A 24,561-nucleotide genomic window follows, 5' to 3' on the forward strand; every position below is an offset into this window, starting at 1 on the left:
CTTAATTGAACCTCCTTGGGTGACTTACATAGAGATTGGCTGGGAACTCTCCAGACTGTTGCCAAATGGGACTTTCTGACACATATAGTGTCCTGAGACGGCTGGTGTGAACCCCAGCTGTGAAGTGTGGTCTGGTGGCAAACAGGCCACTATCAGAATTCAGCGCAGACTCTAGACATTTGTGTAGAAGGCACTGGGCAGGAATCTGCTGAGGTCCAAACACTCCCTTGTGCTCAGTTCATGACAGATACACCCTTGCCGTTCTCAGCTTCCAAAGGCTGCTCCAGGTTCCCATGACCTGTAAGCTTTGCAAATCCCAGCCACAGGAATTCTGTTAGCTGGGGTCTCAGACCCTACCCTTCCGTGTGCCACAACTGTCCAAAGCATTTTACTTTTTCCTGCATATCAATGAACAAAAATGACAATTCCCGCCTCTGCAAACAAATTTAGAAATGGAGCCCAGCCACGCCATCCCTGTCACTGACATTGGTTATTCTCACTCACTTTCGAAAAATAACCAATTTAAGGTTCTATAGGCATGGCCGTCCCATACTGATTTTTGCATTTTATTTCAAACGATGTGGGCTTAAACATGAAAAGAAATGGCCCTCTCTTCTTGCCCTTCCTTCTCCCAACTCTCTCAGCATACTCCCGGCAGCAAAAGCCAAGGACTCACAGGCATGCTTGGTCACAAAATTTCCCAGATGCTTGGGCTTTTTGGGGTCCTCAAGTTGTCACTTAAAGTTCCCAAGCCTTGAAGAGCCACAGATTCCCAGTTAAAGGGAAAAATATTGGTAGCCACAAAGTCCTTAACCTTGCTTTGTGTTTCTACTTAGGATATGCTGCTTGGAGGTTGATGGGGGTTTCAGATGGGCACAGCTGACCATCACACTCTTCCCTTCCCTTCACGACAAGGTGGCCCTGGGGGGCACTGCTGAAGAGGGCCCAGAAACCACTTCCCTGTTCTTGACTCCTAATTCCCCAAGTACTGAGCATGCGCTAGGACCGACAACCTGAGATCAGAAGAAAAGAAGAAAACAATGACTTCTCCACACAACTCACTACTTCTGAAAGTCCCAGCTAGCTTTGGGTGTTGTTTAAAACTATACCTTCTAGCTCTTCTAGTGAAGACCTGCAGTGTATTTCTATGAACATTCCTAGCTCCCTGCGTTGTGGGAAAAGTAGGCGCACCAGGACACCTTGGGTATCTGCCTTTCTTACAGCCACCAGAACTAAAGACTGACTGGCTCAGTTCTCGATTTGTCTTTCTTTAGCCAGAAGGTAGCTGATGGATGGGCTGTATACTCTCAAAGTATGGTATCACCCATCTAATTCTTTATCTTTTTTCTGAGTGCTATATTTTAAAATGGTGACTCTGTAGAATCAATAACACCAGGGAAATACAGGGAAATTTTCTGATATCCTATGGCCACTCTCTGAATCTTCTTAAAGTTCCTTATTTTTAGAGGAAGTTGTAAATAAAGGTTTGGCTTTCTGATGTTTTTTTTTCTTCTTCCCCCTAAGGAGATTGTCTCTGTAGCAATACTGAAGATAAGTTAAGGAGCATATACCTGTCTTCCAACTTCTTTTATCAGTTTGCTCATTCACGGGTTTCCTAGTTCACCGCTGTTCCCCACATTTATCTTTTCTCCCAGCCCCAAAACATGACTTCACATCACGGTTCAGCTTTACACTCCAAAACTCAATGATAATCCCTAAGGCAGTGGCCCGACTTTCTTTGCTGAAATAGCTTGCAGACTCCAATACAAACACTGGTAGTGTCCAAAATGATGTTAACTACTCATTTCTGGCCACAACAGAATATGACTTAAGAGAAAAAGTACTCAACCCAGCTGCTCTTCTTTAAAGACCAAAGGGAAGTTTTATTATAAGGTCAATATTTTGAATGAGGGTTTGGCTAAAAGTTCTCTTAGATATCCTTTACATTTTCAAGACTTGGGGACAGTAGAATCCATGTAGGCACACCATGCAAAATTGTTGATTCTGAGTTTCGATAAACGAAAATAGTTGGGTCGGTTCCTTCCCACATAAGTGTTAAGTCAGCCCAGGTCATATGTGATGGGGAGAGGAATAACAAGAAAATGAAATCAGGGAAAACATAAAAGATTGTGATGGCCTGGCTGAGGCCACAGACTCTGGGGATAACTTAGGAAGTTCTGTTTCCTATATTAAGGCACAAGTAAGAGCTTAGACTTCCCCGTGCTTTCCCTGAAGTCCATTTCCAAGTCATAAGAGCAATCAGCCTCCTTACTTGAAAGAGACCCTGAATCCCAGGAATGCAAAAGCACAACCTGGGGAAAACCTGGGCATGCCAAGATTCACTGCCCACTGTCTGCAGCTGCCCATACTGACGGTAAGAGAGAAATACAATGCCAATCTCCCCAAATCTGTTATCTCCCCAGAATAAAGGGTTCAGTGTCCTAGCTCAAGTGACATTACAAGTGATACCAATTTGACAGTCCCAGGGACATAGGCGGGATATTTTTAAATTCTATTAAGTTGTGTTACAAGGAGATAATGGTTTCTTTTTAACAAAAATATCCCCACCACAAAGTCCTTGACCTTGCTTTGTGTTTCTACTTAGGCCCAACGTTGTTTAAAGAAATTTTGCTTATGAAAGGAGTTTGGATCAGATACTGAAAGACTAAACCCCCGCCTAAGTCTTGATTCCAAATGACCTTCTCAAAAAACCTTCAATGGCAGATTATATTTGCATAGCTGTAAACAGTAACTCTCTAAACCTCAGAAAAATGACATCTCTGCAGACACCAGGAACAGGTGGTGAGTGATGTGTCTGGTGGCAGCGTGCTCCCCCCAGAGAGTAACTTCCGTTTGAAGGCTCTGGAATGCAGGTTTTGTTTCCCTGGGTGAGAGAAACCTTCAGGTAAAGTGCCAGATCAAATACTTCAATGTCCTTTCTTAAAGAGTTCCTGAGTGTAGTCTGTGTTTGTCTGATGACGCAGCAGGGGAAACGTGCTTCTGAACACGAAAGAGACTCTAGCTGGAAGTGAGATGTGTTACACTGTTCTGGAAGAAAACGGATACAGCTTCGGCTGGCTGGCTGTCCTCCGCAGAGCATTCTGCACAGAAAGAAGGGGTGTGGACAGAACTGTAGACAGAAGGCAAAGCCAATCACACAGTGGCTGTGGTTCCGCCGGGAAGAGAGAGTTCTCACGAGAGGCTACAGAGCCCCGAAATTCAACCAGGGCTGGAAACCCAAGAAAATCACATCAGAAAGGAGGCATTTTGCATAGACTTCTTAAAATAGAAACTAATGAGTTAAAAAAGGATTAAGGCAAAGCAGCCTCATCTTTTCAAGTCCAGGGTAAGGCCAAGGTCTGCTGTCACAGGGAGAGATTGGAGCTCTAAGTCCACAGAGAACAAACCTTTTTTCTTCCTTTCTGAAAAGATGGCAAAATAGATGAGAAGGATGAATTGGAAGAGTTTTGAGAATTTTACCTGCCTTCTGCCTCTGACGTAAGTATGGCCTCCCAAAGTCTCAATCCTGACACAGCTCAGGGAACGGAAAACCAAATGGCCATCATCCAGGGCCATGATTCTCCTCACATGTGACCACACCGCAGAGAGAAACACAAGGCAAAGCCAAGAGATGAGGATGCAGTTGAGGTCTAAGAAAGGTGTGTCTTTCATTTCCAAGTTGAAATAAGTTATGTTGGGTACTTATAAAAAAACAAGTAAAAAGTAGGTACTCAATTTAATCTAAAGAAAACTGTCCTATTGGCTTCCACAGCAAGGAATGGATGCTTACCTGAGGAAATCAAGAGGCAATTTTCATGGGACTGAACAGTTTCCATCCTTTACAAATTTTTTCCTGTGTCCATCTTTTTAATCTGCCTCAGCAGCTGCTGAGCTACACACTAAATGGAAGAACTTGACACACATTAATTAAGAGTTTTGTATTGGACGGCCTAGGACAGACATTGGCAAACCACGGCCTGGGGGCCAAGTCTAGCCCATTGCCTGATTCTCTAAATAAAGTTTTATTGGAACACAGCCCTAACCTCATTCACTGACATACTTATGTGTGCTTTCACACCTCCTAGCTGCAACAGAGACTAGACGGGACACAAAGCTGAAAATACTTACTATCTGTCCCTTTTCAGAAAATGTTTGCCAACCCTGGTCTAGGATGTCCCGGTCCACATTCTGCAGAGCAGAGGTTCCTGATCTTATGGGGTCTTCACACAGTACTCTACTTCCTTCTGCCTCCACAAAAAATGTTTGCAAAAGTTCCATGTACAATGTGCATGTTCCTAGGGAAAAGGTCCCAGCAGTCACCAGATTCCCAAAGGAATCCAGAGCACCCTAATTAAAGCCCAAGAAAACTGAAAGGTGTCTTTAGCTATTAGCACACTGGACAGTGCTCACACACAAACATACACACACACACCCCCCTAATGAGAGGAATGCGGACCCTCAGAATAAAGTATCTTTTTTTCTCTCCTCTCAGGTTTGGTAGCTTCCTCTTTCTAGACTTACTCTGGCATTTTTCCATCTGACTATGCAAATTGTCAGTGGTCTAATTGAAAATTATACCTTCTACTTGTTAATTCAATAAAAATTGAAGATTCCTTTAAGCCGGCAAATCTCCCTTTAAGCTTTCAGTCATGGATAGACATTAAGAAGGCAACATCCCCAGCACAACAAAGCTTTCGTTCATTTTACGAGATCTGACCACCAGCTCCAACAAATTTATGACTATGCTATTCCCATCTTCAAGGCCGCCAAAAAAAAAAATTGGATCGGAAATCAGAACCGGGAACCCACTGTGCTTTCATGCAGGAGATGAAGTGTTTTGTTAGACACTTTTGAGAGAAACTGAGTAGTTTCTGAGCAGAGCTGACGAAGCCCCTTGGTCAACGAAAGCATTCTTACTGTTCAACTATGAACACGTCAGTCCCTCCTTGCCTCCTTTGTGATTCTACTCCAAACATATGAAATCAATTGCACTTGGACACACCAAGGGCCCCTTTAGTCTCAGTGCCAGTCTCCTCTCATGCTGGAGGTGACGAGTATTTCATTGTCTAGATCACGACACACGGCATGGCAGGAGTGATGAAAAGCAAAGGAGGGCAGGACCTCAATTATAAAGCTAATCAACCAGAGGCAAGCAAGACAATCGTGATGGAGAAACACCAAGAGGGAAGTGATAGAGAAGACTGAGTAGCCAGGAATTCCACTTTGTCACCAACCATGGACAGTGCAAACATCAGCAGCGCACACATCGATGGTCCCCAAACTGTGTGCTGAGACACTCTGAAGCAAGGAGCGAGCTCACGGGGGCACCACCAGAGAGGGTAAACTTTTAAAGGAAACACAGCAACACCTTTAGGACATTGTGCAAACTGCCACTTAAGTTGTTGGAACCTAGTTACCCAATAGGTGGAATTACTTAATATTTATTTTGGCGTAGGGCACCATGAGAAAAATTCCTAAGACAACCATCGGGATACCACAAAGAGAAAGTTTGGGAATCCCTGGCATATACTTTTTTTTTTTTTTGGTGAGGCTTAGAGGACAGACAAGAATAGTGAAATACAAACAATATCGGGCCCTATCCACACCTACTCATTTTCCATTTCAGGCAGCTTAATGGAGAAAGAGGCTGCTATTTAACCACTTCTTCCTGACGACAGCAGTGTGACTAAACAGTCTTTAGAACAATGGAACCATCCCTCCATATCATGGCTAAGAGATGGGTATGAAATCAGAGACAACCTAACTATATTTTATCATCAAATATATACATTAGGTGAGTTCTTTTTCCCTCAAAGTCTGGGAAGCGCTACACTTATTCCAGAAAGGCTGACATTACTTAAATGCAAATGTACACTTTGGGGGGAAATGTACTTTTGAAGTTCTCTTCAGGGCCCATGACGTGGTCTCTTAAAAAGATGCGGTAATGGCAAAACTTCAGCTGTGAGGGTGGGTTTGAGTTCTAGAAATTGCCAAACACAACTTTGTGTTAAGTGTTGATCATAAAAGTCAGCTAAAGCAAAGAAGAAAATACCTGGTAAGGATTTTTGTAAAGCAAATGAACAATTAAGGAGTCATTATAAAATGGTTATGCGTGTTACCCGTGTGGGTGAGGAAATGATTTCTGAAGCCCTTCCCGAAGGAGAGGGAAGGGGCAAAACTGTTTTAGCAGCATTCTTTACGTAAATAGACCGTCTGCACGGTGGCTGCCCCAAAGGACGATACTCAAAGGTGCAAACACATATAAGGCAATTGTCTTAAAGTCACTCACATTACTTTTTTGGCACACCTTGGCAATCAACAAAGATATATATAGAGATGATAGTTTTATAAACATAAAGCCAATTTATAATATGAACAATTATATGATACCAAATCAAATACATTTGGAAAAAAGGGCATAATCTCTTTTGTAGAGGTATTCTGACAGGTCCGCACTTCTCTCTCATTCTCTTTCTCTCTCTCTTTATATATACACACACACATGCACACACATATTTATGTACACACATATATATTTACCTATATATGTATGTATATCATATTTATAGATATGCGTGTGTGTATATATACAGCTGTACATATACATTTATATACATATATATGTATATATGTATGTACAGTAGACTCTCAACTTAGATATAGTTTATGCATCTCTATATTTATTTTAATATTAGTTGTTTATAACTTATAACACAGTTCTCAAAAAGCACATTCTAAACTTTAGACTTGTAAGGCTATCAAGTCATTCTACTCTGGTACGTGAGATACTTAATCATCATGCAGTACATCATGCCCCTGGGGAAAAGGCGTCCCAAAGTCCACATCAGTATTGCAGGAGCACACCTTTGCTAACAGTGGCAAAGACGTCCCCACTGGTAAGGACAGGGGAAGAAGTGGGGGCTCCTGTTCCTCTCTGTAGCCACTCTCTGCAAATGTTCAAGACAAATTTTAAGTCAACTCTCTTTTTACAAAGTACTACACCAGTGTTCTCAATCCTGGTGCACCTCGGAATCACATGAGTGGCTTATAAAAAATACCAACTCCCAGGCCCCACCCAGGGCCCAATGGAATCCAAATCTCGGGGACCCTGATATTGATGGTGTTCCAAGCTCCCAGCTATTCCAATGCTCCCCAGGGTTGAGAACCACTGACGAACGTCTCTACCCCACTACGATTATTCTGGAAGCTCAGGCCTTGGGCTTACCGAATGGAGATGTGCACACATGAGAAACACACTTGGTTAAGAACATTTCCAAGTAGAAACCACACTGAATAACAGTTAAGAGTAATCTGACCCAGACCAGAAAGATGTTTTGCTTTACATATTTCACAAAGCTGTAATGGAATGACCTCAGATTTGTTTCTACTACTTTCTTTTTTCATAAGATGGATAAATAAAGCAAAAAATACAGTTGTGATTTTTTTTTTTCTTTTCTGACTTGGAGGGAAACTTGCAGATGTAGGAAGATGGGTCAGAAAGTGAATCGTCATGACCATTAAGATAACACTCCTTTTCTGGCTGGAAAAAGATGAGAACAGAGGTAGTAGCTTCAGAGCAGATGAAACGGATGTTGAATCAAACAGGTATCTCTTGCAACTGAATATGAAAGACGTTCATGGAAATGCCATAGCCTCTTTGGGCAACTGCTGTGAGCTAGAGGTCAAGAACAAAGAGAAAATGCTAACAGAGAAAAATATAGTCGCACTTCAAAATCTAATAGGGGAAGAATGGGAGCACTGGGGGAGCAATCCTCTCTCCATATTTGTGAACTTGAGGCGAGGAAAGAAACAGAGTGTGTCCTCTTCTTCCTTGTTTTATCAAAATCTTCTGCCCCTGTACTGCCAAGAGTAGCCTTGATGTTCCAAAAGCAGTGTTTCCAGGTTAGAATCGGTAGTATTTTCTCTGTGGATCACTTCACCCCTTGACCTTCCAGGAACCTAAAGCCCAGATCAGAGAACCCATTGGTATATTTGTCCACGAGGAAGAGTTCTTGTTCCTTGCTTACTCAGCCTGCTTGGAATGCACAGTGGAGCTAGCCTCCTGCTGTGGAACAAGCTACTGCATGCTACTGAGGAAAGATGTGGCCTCGATTCAACTCGTGAAACTTTGGCAGTCTGTTCCTAGGAATAATTCACCCCTTCCCATTATCTCCTCATCTCATCAAGGGACAATGAACTGCCTTTAATTTTCCTCCATGGCAGCCCTTCCATTAATAGTAAGGCTTCGTCATTGAACAAGAAAACAAACAAACAAACAAACAAGGTAAAAGAGTACATTAACCACATGGCAATCCTTGGGATTTGCACATTGTAGGAGGGGCAACAGCAGAAGGAACAAATTCTCTGTGTGGTTTGATGTGACGCTCCCCCCTCGGGACTGAGAAATATCCTCCTTACTAAATATGGATGTTCACAGAAGCCACTTGGCAGAATGTGTGACTTAACACACACACACACACACACACACACACATAAGACAGAAAGAGGTGATAGGAACATCACATCACGAATCCCACTCCATTAATACTATACCACAAATGTCAAGAGAACCAAATTTGTGACTCTTTGAGCTATGATAAAAGTGAGTTTTGTTTTCCAAAGTCAGGAAAAGAGTCTGACCAGGATACCTTGCCACTTCACCTAGAATATGTGGTTATTACCCAGGACTGAGCAGAAATTTGAGAACATGCGGCAGCCGCAACAGCTGAAACAGATATTTCACAAGAAGAGCTGCTTGTTGATACTTTTATAATACTCTTAAAGATGCATATTAAATAATTTCCTCTGGACCACAGACACAGTTGAACTTAAAAAATAAAAGCCCTATAAATATTGCCAAACCAACCTTGTCTTTTGTATCTCCCTCCCTGCATAAAATGGGATCTTTTCAACCAAGCGCTTAAACATAAATATTAAAATAATAAGTTGGACAGACTACAAATCTACTTACAATTTCGTCACTACTGTAGCACCTTTTTTCCAGGGCCAATGCATTCATTTTGTAAAGAACAAGAGAAGTCTGAGAAGCTTAAGGACTCATATGACACATCATTAAATATTTAATCACCTTTTTAAGTCCTAAGCCTTTCTATTTCATCCAGCCAGAAGTTCATTCTATACTATAGATTTCAAGGCCCCTTTTGGAGGGGAAAAAAAACAAAAAGAAAATGGGGAGAAAAAAAGCCTTCTGAGAGGCAGGGTTAAATTATCTCAAAGATGAGTTTCTATTGGCGCTTTAGTGAACTTGCTTCACCCCGTAAACCCACCAATCCACAGGAGGGTCCACTGATTGAGTCCATTGCTTTTAGTCTCCAATAATCAGTTTTACAAAAGATGCCACATCTGTTGCTTTGGATTCATGTAGGGTGAAAAATGGATGTTGCTGGGGAAGAAAAGAAAAATACATGGTATTAATATTTGTGACTAACAACATAAGAGATTAACTAATTAACAGATCTGTTTGGTAAACACAGTAAGTACACCTATCAGGGTTTAACTGGACTCTTCCTACCCCGTCCCCAATCAAGTACTCATCTGGTGATACAAACATTTGAAAGACATCTCCCCTTAGTTGCCACTCTCCCATTTCGGTGTGTTCCCACTATAGCGTATCTATAGCTTAAAAATATAGATGTAATTAGGCTGCATAGATCCCATCTATGGTAAAATACAAGGGTTAGCCAAGACAGTCCCAACTCCCATTTACACATAACCCTGTTCCTAAAAAGTAATTTTACACTGATATAGTAGTACAATAATTAGAAATGTCATAGATGTATGCACAGTCATTTCTCAGGCAACGGGCAGTAGAGTGAAAAACCAATCTGGTGGAACAGTAAACAGGCAAGGCATTGCCTGCTCTTGACACAGGAGAGCGAGTCTGGACTGAAAGAGCGAACAAAGCCACTTTCTAAGCCACGTCTACAGCCATGAGTTACACGTATGTCTCTCCTGAGGAAGAGATGATGCTTCTGAAAAGTAGTGTAGACTGCCAAACTCTAGGTATGTGTGCAGCAGATCCAACTCAGAGATTAAAGATTGGAAAGCAAGAGAAATGGTCTATATTCACACAGGTCAGATTAAGTAAACTGCACAAAAACAATAAGTCCAGCACTGTGCCGGGGGAACGGGTGTGGTATGACACGAGAACCTGTGCATTCCAAAACAGTTTCAAAGGAAACAAAGCCATCTTCTGTGCACCAGAACCATCCTCCCTGAATGGCTCCATTTCATTGCAGTTGGTGCCCAGCTGTCACACTGGGACTTTCCACCTCTAACTAGAAGGAGATACATCAGCTCATGATCTACGGTTCTTGGAGGGGAAACAGAACCAACCACCCAAATCAGCAAGGATGATCCCTTCAGGTAGACCGGGTGCTAGGCATCACTCCCCACTGTCCCTGCCGCTCCCCCCGCCACCCGTGGCCACCTTCCTGACTGTCTGGTGGCATCAGTTTCAATGACTGGTAGAGCAGCTAAATATGAGCATTTCTGCATGCAGACCAGTATGTAGATGACTCACTCTGTTTCCCTGACTGGGGATTTTAGTTTATAACCTTCATGTTGCCTAGCTGTAGGTTTTCTAATTATATTTGTTTTAAACCTGACAGCGGAGGGCTGGATGAGTCAGCTCTGTGGGGAACTGAATGCCCACCCATGCAAGTTTTAGGAAACAATGCAAATGGGAAAGGAACAAAACAATAAAACCCCAAAGAAGGTAGAAGGTCACTGCTAAGTATCAGGACACAGAAAATGGAAAGAGGTTTTCTGTTTTTGCCTATCTGAAGATAAAGGTTGGGTGCTGGCTCCGAGCCTCACACCCACTATATTAACTGAAGCTCTTGATGTTGGGTCCTTGGTCGTGAGCTCTCTGGATAAATAAATACAGCATTACTTTTGATTACTAACCACTTACACAGCACACTTACCAAGTGCTTTACCATCATGCTTATTAGCTTTCCCACATCCTCTTGACATTTGGCGATCTTTTAATGTACTTAAAAGCCTTTGACTATCAAAACAGGACATGTTAAACCTCAGATTACCTCAAGGTCTGTGTGCCAGGCCCGCCAGCCCCATATTGCCTCTGGTTCTGCTGGTGGCTTTGAGCTCAGTGGATGTAGCCCAAGTCTGTGAATGAATTCAATAACCTGACCTGACATCTTAGAAAAACAATTCTCAGACGTCTCTCAGTTTATTCTCAGGCTGGGAAAATGCTGTGAGAGCCAGAGGGCAGAGAGAGGGGAAGCGGCAGGCATGTCAGAATGGAAAGTGACTCGCCTTCTTGTGTGGGTTTGGAGGCTGCAAAAGGTTAGGGGGAACCCAGGCCCTTCTATAAGCAGTGCACTAAGAATAGCAAGGACAGCAACCAGGAGATGAGCAAATTAGGTACCATGAAATCATCTCCAGGCTGGGTTTCTCAAAAAAAAAAAAAAAAAAAAAAAAGGAGCCAGGTACAGGAAGGAAGGACTTTACCAGTGGTTGTGCCTGGAGAAAACATGGAAATCCATGAACAAACTGCCAGGAGCATCGGGGCACGATACAGTCACCGGTGCTCCCCATATCCTAGGTACAGGATACCTGCTAGCTTATCCCCTCAGGACGACGGTTTTCTGTGGGGTCAGTCATCAGCTTTAACACTGTGATTCGATCAAGAACGTCCCAGGATATGTGGAGAACATAATCACCTCACCAGGCAATCACCTGCGTTGCCTGGTTATCATTTCTGGTGATTATCATCAGGGACGGGGGTCAACTCTAGCCCACTTCCTATTTTTCCAAATAAAGTTTTATTGGTACATGGCCACACCCATTTGTTTACATACTGAATATGGCTACTCTCACAGTCAAACAACACAAGGGAGCAATAATGACAGCCCACAATGCCCAAAACACTTACTATCTAACCCTTTACAGAAAAAGCTGGTCTGTAGTCTAGAAGAACAAATCCTCCAAGGGGAGTTTGGGGGAACAAGCAAATGACATGATATGAAAGCAAATACACCCACACAATCCAAGTTAGAAAGAAAAACATTTGAGATTTCTATAAGAGGTACATGTCTGGGTTGGGGCCTTAATTACAGTGTCTTTCACCTGAGAAAAGGATTTTTGTTTTCTTTTCTACCTCTTCACCAACTCCTACAATCTAAACAATGGCCTTTCAGCATGCGTTTTCCCAGTGCTGAAGTCAAAGAGTTTGGACTCAGATTTTCCACTTAAAAACCTCAATTCCAAAGAAAAGCAGGGAGCAGTTATGGCCTTAAAAGGCAAGTCAAGTTCCAGTACCACAAAGACTAATGCCCTAAAAGGAAAGGGCTGCCCACATGACCTTACCACATTAATACGTAGGCCACAAAAGACCACAGCGTTAGAATACACCGGAAAGATAGAATTCAACATTCGTTGCCGGTGTATATTAAGCTAGAATTTGGCATTTTTTTCTCAAGTGTGTTCCACTGAAACCTCTGATAAGAAGCCACTTGGAAGGAAAAATAAAGGTTTGCATTTTGCAGTCAGAATTATATAGGAAATGTTCCACAGGACCGCACAGGGATTACTCACATCTATCGTACTTTATGTGAAATTAATGTTTAAATGCTCTGGGGGTTGCATATGCATACTGAAAAGAGGACTCCAGGACTAAACAGACCCGTCTTTGGCTGGCTATGAAAAACCCAACTGGGAGAAAATATTCCACCCAAACACGTAGTGTGCTAAGATTTTCTCAAGCATTGTTCACCTTTTCTCCCTCAACTGTGGGTCTTAGTTTAATAAACGTAGTAGAACACTGAGTCGCTGGAGCTGCCTTTTGAAAGGGGACAATGGAGGCCCTCAGAGCCACCCACCTCTTTTCAAACTCTTCCCAGAGTTCCTTTTCAGTCACCCAACTGGAGAACAGTCTGGACTGAAATCAAAGCTTAACCCCCAGGACTGAAAACCCATGAGTTTGGCTGTGGCCATCACCTACTGCTGAATCGGCTCTCTAGAACTCTTCTGGGCTTGACACCTCCAAACTACACTTTTTCCCTTTGTTTCCGGCTTTACTGAGCTATACCTGACATATAACATTGTGTAAGTTTAAGGTGTACATTGTGATGATGTCATACACCTATTTTGGCAAAATAGCACGATAAGGTTAGGGAACACATCATTCACCTCACATAGTTACCATTCTTTTTTGTGTGTGTGGTGAAAACATTTAATATTTATTCTTTGTCAGCTTTCAAGTATACAGTGCAGTACTGTTAACTAGAGTCAGCACACTGCACATCATATTCCCAGAACTTCTTCATCTTATGCCTGGAAGACGGTACCCTAGGATGACCACCACCCATTTCCCCCACCCTCCACCCGGGCAACCACAATCTACCGTCTATTTCCATGAGTTCTATCTAGTGTTTTAGATTCCACATAAGTGAGATCATACAGAATTTATTTTTGTTTTTTCCTGTCTGGCTTATTTCACTTAGCATAATGCCCCCAAGCTTCATTCACACTTTGGCAAAAGGCAGAATTTCTTTCTTTTGTGGCTGAATACTATTCCCTTGTGTGTATATATATCACACTTTCTTCACCTATTTGTCCACCAAAAGACACTTAGATTATTTCCATGCCCTGGTTATTGCAAACGATGCTGCAATGAACATGGGACTGAGATAGGGATTTCATTCCCTTCAAATATATACCCGGACAGGGAATTGCTAGATCATACGGTAGTTCTAATTTTGATTTCTTTAAAGAACCTCCACACTGTTTTCCACAGTGGCTGCACCAATTCACATTCTCACCAACAGTACAGAAGGGTTCCCTCTTCTCCACATCCCTGCTCACACTTGCTATCTCTTGTCTTTTTGATAAAAGCCATTCTGACAGGTGTGAGATAATATCTCAAGGTGGTTTTCATTTGCATTTCACTCTTGATTAGTAATGGCGAGAACCTTCTCATGTACTTATTGGCAAAAAATCAACAAGTGGGACTAGATCAAACTAAAACGCTTCTGCACAGCAAAAGAAACAATCAACAAAATGAAATGGCAGTTTACAGAATGGGAGAAAATATTTGCAAACCATATATCTGATAGGAAATTAATATCTAAAATATATAAAGAACTTATACAACTAGATAGCAAAAAAAAAAGTCTGATTTAAAAATAGGCAAAGGAACTGAAGAGACTTTTTTTGCCAAAGAAGGTGTACAAATGGCCAACAAGCTATACCTTTTCCAACTCAGAGCCACCTCACCCGACCATTTGTTAAGAGATATCAGGACCCTGTACTGCTATCACCTGCCCTGAGTTGGTCTACAGCCGAGCATGGCTCGTGGGTGAGGGGAGAGGAGCCAGCATTCAATGCCTGCTGAGTAACTGTGCTCCAGTAAGAAACACTGTCACTGCTGTTCTCATCACTTCTGAAGTTGCACATGAACAGAACCCTTCCATCCTCTGCTAAAACTAAAACCTTGATAATTGTATCAGATATAGGGAGGGGTTGACACAAGCTAATAAATACTGTAAATTTTACATTTCAAAAAAAGGTGTTTCTCCCATATTCAACCATATACTGCGATAAGATTTATCAATTTAGGTCTCTGAAAAAATCATTTGGCCTTTGCCAGTATGGCTTAGGTGGTTGGAGTATTGTCCCATAAACAAAACCATTATGGGTTCGATTCCGGGTCAGGGCACATACTCAGGTTGTGGGTTCCATCCTTGGTCCAGGCATGTACAAGAGGCAACCAATTGATGTTTCTCTCTCACATTCCTCTCTCTCTCTCTCTCTCTCTCTCTCTCTCTCTCTCTCTCTCTCTCTCTCTCTCTCTCCCCCTCAAATGCAATGAAAAAAATGTCCTCGGGTGAAGATTAAAAAAAAAAAAAAGAATCCCTTATCAATAACTAGCTTACAAATGTAGGTACCACAACTTAAATGAAAGTATTTTAAAACAACAAACCTAAATTCTTATTTTCACTCTTTTCTCATAGGTTATTCAAATGGTAAACTGTGAATGCCGAAGTTATATAATTCAAATTATGAAGGCTTTGTCTTTTTTCCACTAAAGTATAAACCAGAAGGAAAAAACAGAGAGATTCTTTCCTCCCTAAACACCCACCGAAAAGAAGTTCATCCAAGTAATCCTAAATATTTTATCAAAAACTGATCCCTCACACAGCACTTAAATTTCCCTCATTATTAAAATCTGTTAAATCATGCTTTCCTTTATTATATATTAGTCATTTGTGACTGTGTATATTTCAAGTTTGAAAATACAAATTTTATAGACCTAATTTGGTCTATGACATTGTTTATCAGCATGGAAAAAGTGCTCACACCGGTAACCTGTCCCCGTTGATAGTCAAGAAGGACTCGGGATGGATGAAGGATGCAACTCTTTTTCCCCTCAGCTCACTTGCAGTTACCGCCGTCTCAGTGAGTGAGTCAGCTCTTCCAATATGGTTGCCCGATCCTAGTTCAGGTCTTAGTCACTTTATCTTTACTAGCTGCTAGTTTGGACACGTTTACACTGCCAACAATACTCACCATAAGCTCTGGATATGTTGGCCGTTCTTTGGAATTCTTCTTCAAGCTTAAAGAAAAAAAATAAATCACATTAAATCTAGAAACCATCTGTATTATCACAAGACTAGCATTTCAGAACTAGTAGGAAACTAAACATAACCAGCCTTAAAAGTGTACCGAAAACATAGATCTTCTATCCTGACTTTCTCCTGTTACGCTTATAAATTGTGGTTTAAATCACTCTGGGTGCACCTTAAGGGAAAAAATAGGTATGTGTGTCTTCATGTGTAAGCGTGCTCACTTTCCTTTGATACTTTACCAGTGCCCTATACACTAGCTTTCCCAATCTACAGCCACCATATTTCAAAAACCATACCTACTCTCCTTCAAAACAATGTTCACTCCACCCCCCTTGGTCAGTGTTTCTTACATTACATTTGTTATCACTTCACTATCTTCGGTAGGTTGTTTCCCTTGCTTCTGACACCCCTGAATGTACAATTTGCTTTTATACAGTCTTCACCAAACCTGCCTGAGATAGAAGCCATGCAGACAATGCAGTGTCTAAGGTGGCCCTACTTGCTGCGGGCCTCGTTGTGTTCTCTGGAAGGGAAAGCGCACCCAGCCTCTGACTTAGCAAGTACGCTTCTTAGAAAGACTCTGTGGTCACGCACTCTTGTCAGGTGGCTCTCATGGATTCGGCTGTCTACATACACAGACACTGTAAGAACATTTGACACTGCAGACAATGGTAATAAAATGGAAATCTGAAGAAACCCATTCCTCCACCCACCCTGTATCCATCCCCAGCCTTAAAATGGAAAAAAAAAAAAAAGAAGTGGTTTATTTGGAGTTGGAACCCCAGGTTACAGAGTGGAGACAAGGATGGTTTTCAAAACCGTGATTTGCAAGGCAACCTACAGACTGCCCTGCCCACTGGGTCACAAGTCAGACACAGATGGAAAGGCACTTTGCCTGGTGGCGATGGAGGCAAATGGGACTGATTATTAGGCTGATGGGATCTGTGTGAATGGATCGTTTGGAGCAGATGAGACCTGGTCTGTGGGACATGACCCAACAATGAGGGCGGTGGGAGCCAGGTACAGAACCACAAAAGAGTGAAGTAGTCGAGACGCTTTGAGAAACTGTGGTTTAAAATAAATCAAAATGAAGAAAAGAGGAAGCTTTTGAACCAAAACAACTGAAAGCAGCCTACCAGTTTACTGCAGGCAATTCTGTGGGTAGAAGCCAGGGGACCTGAGACAGGGCACAGGTAGATGTGAGCAGAGAAGTTTCAATCTGGAACTGAGGACAGATCTAGAACCTAGTGACCTCAGTGATCAGAAAACCTATGGGAGAAAGTTTCGTCTCAACTGAGGACAACAATAAGAGGGAGTGAGAAAGAAGAATTATCAACTGTCAAAGCGGTTGACATGGGAAGGTGCGCCTGAGTGAAATGAATGGTACCTCGTCTCTCCCCCTGATGACTCCACATGTCCCTATACCCTGGGATTCCACAGGGCCCTCCTGGTGGTCCTCGGCTATAGGGCACTTTGCCCTGGAGGGGGTATTTAGGAATGTCTGGAAGCATTTTGGTTGGCATGGCTGGTGGGGGAGGAGGGTGGTCCTGGCGTCTACGGGCAGAGGCCAGGAATGTTGCTAAACATCCTATGACACACAGGACAGTTTCTCATGACAAAGAGGGGTCCATCCCCAGATGTCGCTAGTGCCAAGGTTGTGAAACCCGGGGCCACGTGCACTGGGTGTCCGTCCTCATTGCCACCTTCTATCCCCTTCTCTGGAATGAATTTCACTTAGAACGGCAATTCCAACCTTTCTCATCTCATGCCACACATACACTAATCACTAAAGTTCTACGACACACCAAAAAATTTACTTTTTGCTGATCTGAGAAAAAAATAGGTATAATTTTGATTCATTCATACCAGCCTATTGTTGCATGGGCTGTTGTCATTTTCTTATTTGCCAATCTAAGGGAAAAGAGGTCAGCACCCCTGACTACACAGTCAGGTGTTCGATGTTTCAAAACTTTCCGTGGCACATGGGTTGAAAATTGCTGACTTAGAAGTACCTCCAGCTGGTTTGTCTGTCATTTGGGCACATTCTCACCCCTCCCTCCCCCACCCCTGAAAGCAAAAGTTCTTCCTTCTAAATCCAAGAGCCACTTCACCAAGAAAGAAACACAGAAGCAGAAATGTGACCTCAGGAGGTCGCTGACTTGCACACAGAGACCCTAGCAAAAAAACCAGACAGGCTAATATATAAAAGCCCTACATCTCCAGCTGCTGTTCAGAAGCAAATAAAAAACCAGAATGTCTTCTCCATAATCCGAACAATTTGCCTTGCTAAAATCAAGAATGAGAAACACGAATTCAACATTACATCCACACGCAATAGCCAAGTGGTTAGGCAGACGGAACACAGAGTCGGGCGACAGCCCCTCCCTCCACACCGACTCTGAAACACTCGCCTTGAGGACCACACCCCATGGGAACGAGAGTTGGGAAGAGGGGCTTGTTTCTCAATGTTCAAAACAATGGCCGCTTTCGTCCACCAGAGATCTTTGTGAAGCTGCTGAATTCTAACCTTCTATTTAGTAGATAATGAAATCATCACCTCTTTTCTCTTCAGGTAGGAGAACTTGAAACTTCCATTTTTTTAAGGAGAGGTCATTTTAAGTCATGATGTCTTTTTACTTCTGGAAGAGTTTATGAAAATTTCTCTAGTATGTTTCTTTAAATCTGTATAAAGAAAATGTGGGGAAAGTCCCCCAAGTTTATCTGGCATAATGTGATAAGAATTCCTGAAATCTCAGAGACTGTTAACCAGTAGGCTCATTCTTGATATACAGTCCCTGATTAGAAAGCTCAAGATTTAACATGGCTGTGTGGATGGAAAAAATACTTACAGAGCCAACCAAGGCTGTTTATTAAATTAACATAACAGATAGAACCCATTCCCTCTATATTTTAAACTGAGAACACTTCAAAACATGGCCTAAGAATAGCAAGACACTCAGTATAAGGTTAGGGGAAAAGGCAAACTTTCCATGTTTAATAGGAAGTGCTTGAAATTCAGTATAAAATAACAACTATGGAGTTCAAAGCAACACTGATTTCTTTTTGGAGTGGAGTCAGACTTTTGAATTTTCAAGTGGCTTGTCATTGTCAAGCGTGCAATTAGCTAACAGCCCTAATTCCTCTTCCAAACGCCACAACACACGCTCCTGACCGTGGCCGACACTAAAACACAGCTTCGTGCTGTCTTGTGAATTGCTAGCTTGGAGTTTGTGCTGACCAGAGGATTTCTGCCTGTTTGAATTCCCCACCCCCTCCCATCGTTTCCAAGAAGGCTATGTGGTATATCCACAGAATAAAAACACACTTCGCCTCTCAAGCCATACCTATGTCATACGCTAAATACATATCCAGTGCCTCTTTTTTGCTGTCTTTCCTGAACAAGCTGGGAACTATATTGGCCCATGTCTGTTTTATCCTAGTTCCTCTGAGTCAGACGGGATCAATGTCTGGATGGGCCCCCAACACACACCGCCATGCCAGCGGGCTGGTCAGCCGGGCCCTGAGCCTCTTCAGTCGGCCTCAAGGGAGAGCGAGAAGGAAATCCAGCTATTCTGGCATTCAGGAGTTGGTTTCCAGTGACTGCCTTCAGTCCCCGAGCCTGTGAACCTACAGGAAGAGGTGATGGTAAAAACTGTAGGCCTGTAAAGATACTGTCTTGAGAAACTCATTTGTGGAGCCTTCTGCAGGACTAGAAGGTATAGCTTTTCTATCAGACCTCTCTACGACAAAACCCCAGACTCAGTGTACCTGGTCAGCACGACTCATCCCAGGAGCTCATTAAAAACGCTACGATAAGAAAGCCTTGGGTGGGGAAAAAAGAGGAAGAACAAACCATTCAGTTGTCCCTATTTCAAAATCAGTACACAAAGGAAGCGTTTGGAAGCTCTCACTGCGTTTTTGCTCTTCAAGTTCATAAGGAAGAAATGCCTGAACTTTTTCTTTTCTCCACCCCTCCCCTCAAGATAATGTTTCTCTGATGTTATTACAAAAGAAATTGGTATCAGCTGGATCTCTGGGCTCTAGAGCCAACTTAGGATGTGATGGGGGTGGCCTGTGAGTGCTTGCTCCTCTACCCACAGACCACAAGCAGCGACCAGAGGAGAGCGGTGACCAAGCTGATTCCCTGGGTGGGGGTGTACAGCAGAGGTCCCCAGCCTCGGGGCCGCACACCGGTACCGGTCTGGGCCTGTTGGAAATCATCCTGAAACCACGCCCCCAACCCCAGCCCATGGGAAAATTAGCTTCCACAAAACCGGTCCCTGGTGCCAAAGAGGTTGGGGACCGCTGGTGTAGAGTATTTAGTACCATCGTCATGTCAGCGAAAGCTTAGTGGGGACGTCTCCCATCCTCCCATCAAAGACCACAAATACTCGGACGGACTCCCTAGGCTATGAGTGATGCACCCTTTCTCTTCTAGCTCTGCATGTAGCTCAGAGACAGATGTAGACGTTAAAGACGTAGGTGTATTCACCTTGAAATTTGAAATTAAATCTTTCACTTTCTAAATCGGTAGCTCCCTTTCCCCACTTATGACAAAGAGTTGGGGCTTTTTGAGATGTCTGGAAGGATCATAGCCTGACTAGATCATAAAAATACCAAAAAAAAATGCATGGAGATCACTCAAAAAAGGGGTTCTTCCATGAAGCTGTGTCTCAGAAATACAGTTTTCTACCGAGAAAAATGGAGAAACAGCCATAAAAGGGAGTTCCACTCAGAGGCTATGCCCTTCTCTTCATCATGAAATAGAAGAGGTTTTCTTAGGTTGTTATCATTTTTCCATTCTTTCCACCCAGCTCCAGATCAAACTTTAAAACTAGCATAAATAAAACAAGTGGAATAATTAGACAGCCACTGGGGAAAGTATGCATCTGTGTGCTAATATGTATGAAAAATAAAATGCTTCCACAAAGATCTAAGCCATTCATAAAATCTTTTTTAAAAAAAATCAGCACCATTTTTGGAAGCATCTGATCATGTTTCCAACTTGGCTCAAAATGGTGGTCATACTAAGGACATATCAAAGACACTCTATCGGTGAATGATAGGCAAAAAGCTGCTGACCTGGCATGTGAAATAGGAGAGCCTGTACTCTTAAAATATCTGACCGAGCATAAGTAAGAACACGTGTAAAATTCTCCCTCTAATTTGCTATTCCCATACCAGCAAATTGAGTCTGCTTTTACACAACTGATATTCTTAAACACCAGATCCTTCAGCACCAAAAGTCTGAAGAAGACTGTATTCTCTGACAACTTCAGTGCTAGTGATTTCAAGTTCTCTCTCTCTCTCCCTCTCTTCCTCTCTCTCTCTCTCTCAGTAAATCCCATAAGCAACCCAGACGAGCTGACTTGAGTGTCAGTAAAATGAAACAGAATTAACAGTGTTAGCAGGATTGATGGTTCCAGGAAAGCTGGAAAATGTCTATGGCTCATAAGTTTTAAATTTACAAGCTATAGTAGCTGGGACTAAAACTGAGAGAAAAAGAGAAATGGAGGCCTCAGAGGGGCAGTCACGAAGACCATGAGTGTTCTGGGTGGCCGGGGTGGGGGCAGGATGGAGTGGGCAGGCACAGGGTGGACACAATATAAAGAACAACAATACACATATCTTGGATTTCCACATCCGGGTTCATACATTAAAAATGGCGAGCACTTGCCCTGGCTGGCATAGCTCAGTGAATTGAGCGCGGGCTGCGAACCAAAGTGTCGCAGGTTCGGTTCCCAGTCAGGGTACATGCCTGGGTTGCAGGCCATGACCCCCAGCAACCGCACACTGATGTTTCTCTCTCTCTCTCTCTCTTTCTCCCTCCCTTCTCGCTCTAAAAATAAATAAATAAAATCTTAAAAAAATTTTTTTTAAAAATGGCGAGCACTTCTTTTTCAAGGTTTTCATTTTTAAAATATCTGTAAAAAGCTTTAGCACTCTGATTCTTTAAGGAAAATTCTAAGTTAGAAAAAGAAATACTTTGCTAAAAAAATGTAATTGGATGCTTTTTTAACAATAAATTGAAGAAGAAAAGCAGCTCCTGGACACAAGCATTGGGTCCGCAGGTCTAAATTTGGGGCTCTTGACCCAGCTGTGCAGTAGGATGACTGGAGGACACTTGGAAAACACCACTGTTCAGACCAGTGAAACCAGGATCTCCCAGGAGAGGGAGGCCAGGTGAAGTGGACCATACACAGGAAAGCTCTCTCTCGGTTTATACGTGAGCAGGCAGAGCTGAGAACCATTGAGTTAAACTGGTGATTCACCAAAGGCAGGTCAGCTTTCCAGAGCTTTTCGCACCAGCCTTGTTCTTACCAAAGTTTTCTGAAGTACCCAGAATCTTGGGGAAAGGGCACAAGCGGGACAAGGGTTACACAAAGGATAGTTTGAAAAGACTTCTCTAGTTAAGACCCTTACCGCCCCTCTTGAGAACCGTTGGTCTGAACTCTCAGAAATGACCCATCCTTTTTCCTACATGACTTCTGGATACGAAAAGGAAAAATTTTTGATTCCAGAAGGCAAAATCACGAGCCCATCTCAACCTGACAGGGGCGCCCCATAGCTGGCACACACCCAAGAAAGCAGACAGGAAGACACACTGGCAGCCCAGAGGGTGTATGCATTAAGAGGATCCACCATCGTAATGTAAGGGATCCTAAAGCCTTTAGTGCTAGAGCCCAGGGCTCCAGCCCCTCTCTGGCATTCAGCCAAAACACAAACAATGGTAGGCCTCCCTCAGAGGTCATTAGGGGGAAGCACCAGAGGTGACACAGGGCTAGAGCCAACAGAGTCCAAGGGGCCTCAGTTTCACCAGCAAGACAGTTGCTTCATCTCAGCACGCCTCCCGATAAAAGCTGTATTCAGAATGCTTCTTCCAAAGCACCTGGAGGCCCAGGAATGGCGATATGGAGGGAGCTGGACTCTCGAACAGCCTTTAGAACTCCTGTCCCTTCCTCCACGGCACGTGGCCAGCACGGCTCTTGTCCGAGAGCCCCAGCAGGGCCCGTGACTGTCTCTGATTCCCCCTCCTCCCCATTCTCGCCTGCTTCTGCAGGACACCCCAATAAACTAACTCGGTTCCATTCTGTGCTTTCCCTTGGCATCACTCTCCAGCATCACTTGCAATGGTCGTGAGCATCAAGTTACATTAGGCAACACGGTCCCGATGCAGACAGAAATCACTAGATTCTCTGGAGAAAACTATCCCCTCTCCTACTTTCCTTGACTCCACTGGCAATTTTGATACAAGCAAAGTTCATGGCATCAGTACAGCTGCTTTTATCTTTCCAGTCCAACTATCTTTAGATTCTCTTCTCAGACTCTGGTTGCTGTCCATCAAATGGCCACGGGCACATGGATCCACAGCCAGCAAGTACTCTGTCGGAGACAGCCTACTAACCACCGAAACTATCGCAGGACTTCTAGGTACATAAGGAACACTCTGAAATTAGCCGCCGCCTTCTCACCCAAGCTCATTCTTTGCATCTTACCTACTTCCCACCTCGAAAACCTCCAGTGGGTCCTACCATCCTTGTGTTTATGCTCTAACCAATATCCAATTGCTCCAAGCTCTCATAATGGAGTCTCTCACTTTGCAACAAGATGCAGGATGCTTCTTCTGCTTGGAATACCCTTCCTTCCCCTACTTGCCTTTCATTTGGAGACTATCTCACGTGGTCTCAGCTCAGGATACATCTCCTTCAGAAACTCTAGCCTAATGTCTTTTCTCTGAGTTCCCCCCCAATACCCTATGAATATCTCCATCACTGGGCCTGCCGTGTTGTACTACAATTATTGGTAGCTGAGGCTCCCCTGCTTGACTCTGAGCTCAGCGAGGGCAGGCACTGAACAGAAGCATCTCTGTTGCTCCAGCATCGAGGGTGCACTCCATAAATGCTTTTGGAATGAATGCATGCATGATGGCTTAAACCCAACGGAGGATATTCGTGAGAACTCTTCTTCCTTGAACACAGCGTCTGGGAGACCAGGCTCTCTTACCACTGTGAGGTAAAGTCCACAAACTCTTCGGAGAACTTGTCTGCTGGAAGCTGTGGCGACGGCTCCTCTACCACCTGTTTGAGCTGCTGGAAAGGAGTTCCCCATGAATCATAGGGGAACCGGAGGATGGCCAACTCAATCTGGAGGGGAGAGGAAAACAGGGAGACAGCAGCTTACACACGGGTCCTTCAGGGAGACCACTGGGTTTTCAACCAGGAGAACCAGTGGAAAGAAATGATGAAGTTCAAGGAAAACTTCAGGGGGGAGTAAACTAAGAATATGTTCTCTACAAATTTCCCCCAGTTCCTAGTGCTGGAGACTTTCAGATACTATCTTACGAAGCCTATTTAAAACTGGGTCCTCACCAAAACCCACTGTGGCACTTTAAAATTACAAGCCAGTGGTCTCGAACTTGAGGGCAGAAAGCAACCATGTTTTTTCAATTGCTGAGTCTGAAAAATGATTCTCGCCCTCAGCCTTTTTCAGAGCTGTGTACATCTGCTGCCACCTGCAGGTCTCCTGCTGGAATGAAATAAAAACAACCAAGGACCAAAGGACTGATCTTTCTCTGGACTTGACGTAAAGGCCACTTTGCTGTTACAAGATCCCATGTTTTCTGGGCAGAAACATGAAGCTGTTCATGGGATTGAATCAGCTGCCAGGCCTGGGAAAGAGTCAGGACCCCAGTGGAAAGCTCCCGGCCTTGGCGATGCACTGAACAGCGATGATGAGCAAAGTTAGTAACTAAGCACTGATCGTGTAACTTTAGGGCTGTGCTTACGGAGATGATGCTGCTGTATCATGTCTTTTAGCCACACGTGACCTCCACAGCCAAGACTTCTATCATAACCGAATTCTGAGAAGCACTGTCTGTGTCCCGGATAACACTGTCCTGTCGGGGTCCTTGTGCCTTGATTAGAATGATTTAATTTTAAGAAAACTA

The 24,561-nt window shown here is 43.3% G+C and overlaps 1 protein-coding gene across 3 annotated transcripts in view; it reads right to left on the reverse strand.

The window, feature by feature from the left end:
- Positions 1–3,710: 3,710 nt before the first annotated feature.
- Positions 3,711–24,561, reverse strand: part of MAP2K6 (mitogen-activated protein kinase kinase 6) — a 100,867-nt gene continuing 80,016 nt past the window's right edge. For 2 of the 3 annotated variants that reach the window (XM_028520449.2, XM_036033442.1), the window contains exons 10-12: positions 23,619–23,758; positions 15,556–15,601; positions 8,756–9,403 (exon numbers count right to left, since the gene is read on the reverse strand). In XM_028520449.2, coding sequence (XP_028376250.1) covers positions 9,326–9,403; positions 15,556–15,601; positions 23,619–23,758 — 264 coding nt within the window. In that variant the 3' untranslated portion in view covers positions 8,756–9,325. Of the gene's footprint in view, positions 9,404–15,555; positions 15,602–23,618; positions 23,759–24,561 lie in introns of all 3 variants that reach the window. The other variant, XM_028520448.2, reaches the window with a different exon arrangement.

Source organism: Phyllostomus discolor, chromosome 8 (genome assembly GCF_004126475.2).
Source record: "Phyllostomus discolor isolate MPI-MPIP mPhyDis1 chromosome 8, mPhyDis1.pri.v3, whole genome shotgun sequence".
NCBI classification, from domain to species: Eukaryota; Metazoa; Chordata; class Mammalia; order Chiroptera; family Phyllostomidae; genus Phyllostomus; species Phyllostomus discolor.